Here is a 7,862-nt window from a genome sequence, read left to right as displayed (position 1 = left end):
ATCCAACCCACGGGACCGCGCCGCACGTTCATGTTACGTGTTCAGCACTACATGCGTTTATCTTTACCCATGGATGCACAATAACAACGGACCCGTATCTGCCATCCCACGGAGCTGTAATAATGGATATATTGCATGTTTGCTGTAATTCATCATTTGTAAAATATCATACTACATGGGCTGTATGATTAAATCTTGTACCGTAAATGTTGTATTAAATAAAGTTAATATTACAGACGTTAGATTAACGTCCCTGTAGCTTCTTATTGTACTTAGAAGCTTATTGCACTGTGTGCAATAATTCTTTCATGCTAAATGAAGCTCTGTTGCTTGGATATCACTAGATCCTGTTAGAGCGTAATATAAGTACATAACGATTGATGTGTACATTAGCACAATTACTAGCTAGCCGCTAGATGCTAACTGCCGCCTTGTTAATATCAAATCCATCATAATAACAACTAGTGATGTCGGTCGCGAACGAGCCGATTCTTTTGAACGGCTCTTTGGTACGAACGAGGGGAACCGAGTCCTACTTGGTGAGAGCCGTTGTTTTTATCGTTCAATCGTTGACCAGTCCGCACTCACTGCCAAAATCTACTCGCCTGTTAAAAAGCTTGATTTTGTTCCCCAAACGTATGCTGTGAAGACCCGCCCCTACTCTGATTAGTAGGTTTCAGCAGGAGGAGTGAGGTGGGTCTTAACGGAATACGCGCGAGAGAGAAGTCATAACAAGTGGTACAGGACAGGTAGACGACGTGTTTTTCGGATGGAAAATAAGCCAAACGTGAAAACGCAGCAGCATTTGGATGCACTTCAACCAAAACCCAGGCAGTGATAAAGCGCACCATTTGTAAAGGCAAAATATCCTTTAAAGCAGGGTCAACAAATAATCTCCATTGCCACTTAAAAACACAGTATCTAATATTAAGAGTTGCATGAATTTTATTCAAGGCAAGGCAACTTTATCTACTTAACACATACGGAGGGGTAAATTCAAAGTAGTACATTCACGGACATGAATGACATGGATATGGCGCCACCTTGTGTCGTGTTTACAATGCAGATTATTGACATTAGGTCTGGCAATACAGTCAATCATTATCCTGGTGATTATTTCAAAGATAAACTTAGTAACCCCGCAAAAAAAACGGCTCTTTTGAACGGCTCTTTGAAAGGAACGGAGCCATAAGATCCGGCTCCCTTCAAAGATCCATAATTCCCATCACTAATAACAACCCCGAGACGGGGGGCAGGGGCGGGATCAACTCCTGAACAACAACAAAAAGCCGGCGTTTTATCCAGTTTGTACACAACGATGGAGCAACTTAACAAGCAGCAGTGGTCCACTGAAGAGACCAGCTACCTACTGGGAATTTGGTCTTCCAAAGAGGTACAGAGGAAGCTGGAGCATAATCGGCCATTGTTGTTGTCGGTGTCAGCTGTGAGGGGTTTCCGCGCGGTTTGGCTTTATATGAAGCAGGCACGCAAACGGTTACGTCATGACGTAAGAGATGACGCAATGACGCAGCACCAGTCGGACTCTGGGCAGTGTGAAAAGAGCCGGAGCTAAACCGAAGAACCGGTTCTGAACCTGAAAAGCTCTAGCACGGAGCTTGAACCGGAGTTGCGTTGGTGTGAATGAGATCCTAACTCAGACTCTCTTTACTTTAGGTTAAGAAGTTAAGTTCCTGAGTCACTGATTGGTTGGAACAAACAGAGGCGGACACACAAGCTTTTCATAGCCGTTCATTATCGACTGCATATAGGTGTGAGGGCCGAGAAAAATTTGCTCCAGCAATTAGCTTCAATACCAAAGTGGCGAAACAGTGTATTGCAGTCACTGTTTTTAAAAATTAAAAGCAGTGTTTCTAAGGAATTTCAGGGTGAACTTTCGGCTAACAGCCGCGCCACCGCTAACTCAGCTAGGGGAGGACTTCATTAGCTGTGGTGCTAATTAGCTGTGATGCTAGTGAAGCTAGCGGCTAAACATATATCATCAGCGAGGACAACGGTCGAAAAGAAAACAAAATAACTCTGTGAACAAAGCCCAGCTGCAAACCTGCCGACGAGAAATGCCAAGGAACTGGTGTGTGGAGCCGCTGTTCCCGGTGATAGTGAGGACTGTGGGTAAGTCATCTTGTTTCAGGTGTTTTTACCGTAGATTGAAGCCCTGTTCGCGGGGACGCGCAAAGGTGACGTCATCGCGTGTATTGAGCATTCGCCTAGTTTTCCAAGCTTTTTTCTCTCTTTTGAATGATATATTTCCCATCAGATTAAACAGCAAACGGCTGAATAAATAATGTGCATACAATTGCGAGGTGGCTCGTTTTAAGGACATAATCTTCGTATTGGAACAAACTTCCGTTTTTAAGTGTAGTCCCACTCTGTTATGTTCCTCCTTCCTACAGAACAGACAATGATAAGAATGAGGTATGAGATCCTAACTCAGACTCTCATGATAAGATGTCATTTCTTTGTCTCTATAGTCCTATTTCTTAAAACCTTCTCTGTTGTTTAAGTGTCTGATAGCCTACTTGATAACCACGAATAATAATGATATAACAGTAAAGATATAACATATATGATAATGTCAGACACTGTGTTATTTTCATTCAAGCCTAAAAGATAATTTGTTCAAATTAGCTTCACTCCCTTTAATTGGTCCTTTGAATGTATTGATCTTATATCTGTGCCTATATCACACTATTAATGTTCCTTATTTTAGACTAGGTTTTTTCCTGGTGTCAATAGGGAAGATCTGCACTGTTCTCTACATAACATGTTCAGCAGAGCAGGTATTTCTCCTGCCAGATATGGCACCCCCCCTACAACTTTGTCCAGGACAGTCACACCGTCACCAAAATCACAATGGTGTTGCCTGTTCCCCTCTAGTTTATGCTCACCAAAGCATTTTACTCTGGGCCCAGCAGGTAAAAAACTAAAGAGGGGCTTCCATATCCGGCAGAGCAGGTGCTGCCGGATTTGGAACCCCCCATATCTTTGTCCAGGATAGTCACAACTTCACCAAAATCACACTGGTGTTTGCTGTTCCCCTCTAGTTTGTGCTCACAGAAGCATTTTACTCTGGGCCCAGTAGGTAACAAATTATAGGGGGGCTTCCATATCCGGCAGCCAGCCAGAACACCTGGTCTGCCGGTTATGGAAGCCCCTCTTTAGTTTGTTACCTGCTGGGCCCAAAGTAAAATGGGTCCTAAAAAAATGAAAAGAAAGAAAATGCTGATATTTGGCAAAAAAGTGTGTCTTGCTGCAATGAGCCTGTTTTGCACTGCACATTTCTTCAAAACGGGGTTGCAGGCTCAGTGGCGGCGCCAGAAATTTCTTTTGGGGGTGCTATGGGGTAGCTTGACGTTTCATAGAGGGTGCTCAAACATTTAGGGTTTCCCATTAATGTACCGGCGCTACAGTGGAATTTTCTACTGCAACAATCCCCACGCAAATACAGTGTGACAGTTACAATGAAGGCTCGATAATCAGCTCACGGCATATAGGTGTAAGCAGGGGTAAAATACAATTTTTACAAGTGGGGAGTGGACCTAACATAGGGGGGTCCGGGGGCATGCCCCCAGGAATATTGTTTTTTAAATATTAAAGTTAAAAGCATCAATCTGGTGCAATTTGAGAGCAAAATGAAGAGATCTATGGATACATCTCTCAACACCCATTTGAAACAGAACTGGAAACAGATTTCCTTTTTTCTTTATGGATATTTTACAAATTACCCTTTTAAACTTTGTTCTTTTTTTACTGTCATATAGTCTTTCATACCTGTTTTTCATTTATTCTCTTATTTTTGTATAACTATAATGATCATATAAACGTGTGCCTCGGAAATAATGGTTTACATTAATCGTGACCAAAACGTTTGAGACCCGGCCACAAGAAGCTAACAACAACGATCTCCGGTACCGGTGCGCTCTCTCTCTCGTTCCACACACACACAGAGTCGAGCTTGAATCAAACACAGAGAGACAGACGTACTTGTACTGTATCATATTATATTCAAATCAATAATTAAAAAAACAAAAACATTTCCCCCCCCCCCTGTCATGGCTCTGCTCCCCCCACTTTGAGAAACACTGCTGACTCATTTAAAGGGAGAGAGTGAAACCTTCAACTGTTAACATTATGTGTTAGTTCTGTAATGTGGGATTGGACTTTAAAGGTCATTTATATTTTTTAATGTTATTGAAGAAGAAGAAGAAGAAGAAGAAGAAGAAGATTCAACTTATTGTCGTTACGTAGTGCAGGTATGTAACGAAACGGTTTCTCTGCATTTGACCCATCCTAGTGTTAGGAGCAGTGGGCTGCCATTATGTAAGGCGCCCGGGGAGCAGTGCCTTGCTCAGGGACACCTCGGTAGCACTTGGTCTTTCCTGGACTTGAACTGGTGACCTTCCAGTTGCCAAGCCAAGCCAAGTCCCTATGGCCTAATGCTGGTTAAATAAAACAGCTAATTTAAAGACAAAATATACACCACAAAGGTGACCAGTTTAGGAGTCCTTACTCTTTCATAAAGTAAACAAACACCCATTCATTACGCCTCAGAAGCATATGGTGCAGGCAATACTATTATTGAATTGTCTAGCAAATGAGAAAGAATTAAATGAATCAAAATAACTTTTCAAAAGGGCATAACTCCTTAAATGTCTCAATCTGGAACCATATACAGAATATGTTTTCATGATACATCACTTACTCACATAGTTAACAATTCATTTCCTGAGAATCAACCAAGAGATTGACAGAGACATCGTTTTACTTGTACTTGTAAACACTGTTTGGTACTGTTATTTATTAGAAACATCACATCTCTTTTTTTTCTCAGACAAGCTTGTATATAACCGACAATATCATAATAACTCACCCGTGCAGTTGCTAAAGCCACTCTTGGAGTAGCCTAAGTTGCAGGTGCACTTGTAACTCCCCATCAGGTTAGTACACTGAGCAGCGGGACCACAGATATTGGTAAAACCGATGCACTCGTTTACCTCTGACAGAAGAAGTGAAAAGATATGTTAAACAGTTAAAAACAAAGAGACACAGATCAAACATAATGTCATGGACAGACTTACCTTGACATTGTCCATCTTGTGCGAAGTTCACCAACCCTTTACTGTGTGCGTAGCCTTGATGACAATGACACAAGAAGCTACCATTCGTGTTGACGCAATCTGCGTTTCCCAGACAAATGCCTGGAGTTTCTTCGCACTCATTCCAATCTGGATTTGGTTACAAACACATAAAGCAATGAGATTACAATTTAAAGCAATGAATCTCACAGGTCAATACAAAATATAACATGCTTGATTTGTAGATGGAAAACATTTCATTTTGATTTGAAGCAGCCTCTTTTTCTGTAGCTCCTCTTTACATTGTATTTCTTTTTGTTAGCTGATTAAAACTGCAAGGATCCAAGAATCTTTTAACATCTATTACTGACAATGTTTTCTTTGCAATCCACTCTGAATGAGAGCACTGAGCAGTGCCTAAAATGGAAAAACAAGATGAATGTCATACAAAAAAACAACTTTTCCTGTTCAACTCCAGTAAGAGGTATTGCATTGGAACACCATTTATCTCTGAGAGCTGTTGTATTAACTACAACAATAATGGCAATAGTAGACAAAGGCAAGACAATGACAAGGGATGCTTAACATTTGAGGTAATGGCAGATTATTACCAACACATTGCCCTTTTGCCGTGTTGAAACCAAGGGAACATTCAGTCAAACATTCCTTCACCATAACCAATACACCTGCAGGGAAAGAGAGAAAGGTCATTTAGTTCCATTGACAAGTAAGACGTGTATAAAGCAGAGCAACCATACTTGTGCACTAATGCCCACTTCAGGTGTTCTTATTAATTATTATTATAAAAGTTGGCTGCAGAAGCCACTGGTAATGATGCTATATTTGAGCAACGATTGTAGCCCTGTGCAGTAGTGGTGTTCCATTTTAAATGTTGCCACTGCCTTTTAGAGCCCTTTGCTGCTGATCAAATTGCAACATATTACATAACTTCCCCAAACTAAAAGTTGTGAATCACTTGCAGTTTTGTTGCTGAGCTATTACCGGATTTCCAGTGATGATGCTTTTTACAGCTCACTCAGCCTTCATTACAACTCTTGGTCTTGTTGATACATGGGTCTCCATTGGAGCCCATTGTAGTGGCTGAGTATGTTTATTAATTCACGGGACAACAACTGTGGAGAGTGTTAATGTTTGTGTTTTTATGTATTCGACCTTTTGAACTACATATGTGCGCAACTTATTTGAGTGTGATTGTTTTATTCCTCCTGTTTATCTACACCCATGGTTCTACCCCAGCTTGTCAGATTAAACGCACACCACAGTAGACACGTGTCAATCACATTTCCTGACTCATGATTCAGTGGTAAGGCAGAAAACAGCACCCCATTCCCTCACATTGTGTAAGCAAAAATGGACTCTCCCTTATGTTCCCTCCCCCGATCACAATGAGGCCTCTGTTGTTGGTGGATTTCTCACAGTAATGTCTCTTTAGGAGAAGCAGGCAGCGTTTGACAGTGAGTCTGTGACTGAGCCTTACTTTATGACTTAATAACTGCGGACATATACAAAGAGTGACTCTGTGCTCAGCTAGCAGCTGACATTTATTCACCAGTAGGCACAGTGGTGAATTTGAATAGACGTCTGTAACATAAACTATCCTCTCAGTGGGTCTTTCTTCATTCTTTATAAGCTGTATGTAGCTAGATTTAGTTTATTATGTTGCTCTTCCTGTTTGGTTTGGTTTGGTTTTTATTAGGATCCCCATTAGCACTAGCATGAGCATTGGCTATTCTTCCTGGGGTCCTCACCCACACAAAACATACATAATACAAACCAGAACAGAACAACTCATCATTTCATGAAAAGTGCATGGTAAGGAAGTGAAAGCAAAAACAAAACAGAAAAAAATAGTCATCACATTTTAGCCATCATCAAGCCAAAACCTAAACAAAATTTTACCAACAATATAATTTACATGATAATACTAATTACTAATTACTAATTGACCCACAAGTACAGTTCAAATTTAATTTGTAGTTCTCAGATATTGTTTTAGCAAATGTTTGAAATGTATGTTTGAGTTGTCTTGAATGATATGGACCGGTAACGAATTCCAGCTGACCATTGCTCTGTATAGTACTGTTTTCTGTCTGATATTTGATCTTGATTTGGGTAAAATGCATCTATTGCATGTCTGGTTTGATAGTTATGTGTAGAGTACTGTGCTATGAACTTTTGTGACAATATATGTGGTAAGTGTGTCACTGTAATATTCTTTACAAAATTTAACAGAGAATAAATGGACCTCTGTCTAACACTCATCCATTTCAGTGTCTCCAGCATTTCAGTCACTCTGGTTCTGTAGGAGCACTGCAGAACACATCGTGCTGCCTTATTCTGTGCTACTTGTAGTTTATTTAAATCGTTTTCTGAAGCACTAGACCAAACAACAAAACAGTAATCAAGCTGTGATAGCACCAAAGCATCCAAGACTTGTCTCCTGACATCTATTGGCAAATGTTTTACAATTCTTTTCGGCTGGCCTCTGCACCGCATTACTTTGATTATGTCAAACCATGCATTACGTCCCTTTACTGATTTAGAATTATTAACCCCGAGTTAGTAGCAGACTTTTGTACACTTGGATTAACGGTCAATGTAAATTGGTATAACTGAATGTTGTCCCTATTTTTCCTTGGATTCAACCCAATCCCCTATTGAGACCTTAGTTGTGACAGAAAGTTGGGCCACGCCAGCGTGATTGGATTTGTTACTATTACCAACAACAATTTTACCCTTACCGACCAC

At 40.7% G+C, this 7,862-nt stretch overlaps 1 protein-coding gene across 2 annotated transcripts in view; it reads right to left on the bottom strand.

The window, feature by feature from the left end:
* The window catches only part of LOC104952753 (CD97 antigen-like), a 35,920-nt gene that overhangs the window by 18,320 nt on the left and 9,738 nt on the right, over positions 1 to 7,862 (bottom strand). Inside the window, exons 2-4 of one of the 2 annotated variants that reach the window (XM_010779628.1) lie at positions 5,705 to 5,779; positions 5,097 to 5,243; positions 4,889 to 5,014 (exon numbers count right to left, since the gene is read on the bottom strand). In XM_010779628.1, coding sequence (XP_010777930.1) covers positions 4,889 to 5,014; positions 5,097 to 5,243; positions 5,705 to 5,779 — 348 coding nt within the window. Of the gene's footprint in view, positions 1 to 2,062; positions 2,150 to 4,888; positions 5,015 to 5,096; positions 5,244 to 5,704; positions 5,780 to 7,862 lie in introns of those variants that run through there. The other variant, XM_010779629.1, reaches the window with a different exon arrangement.

This window comes from Notothenia coriiceps, unplaced genomic scaffold (genome assembly GCF_000735185.1).
Source record: "Notothenia coriiceps isolate Sejong01 unplaced genomic scaffold, NC01 NC01_scaffold00020476, whole genome shotgun sequence".
Taxonomy (NCBI): domain Eukaryota; kingdom Metazoa; phylum Chordata; class Actinopteri; order Perciformes; family Nototheniidae; genus Notothenia; species Notothenia coriiceps.
The sequence above is the reverse complement of the archived record's forward strand: the minus strand, read 5'-3'. Positions and strand labels throughout refer to the sequence as shown.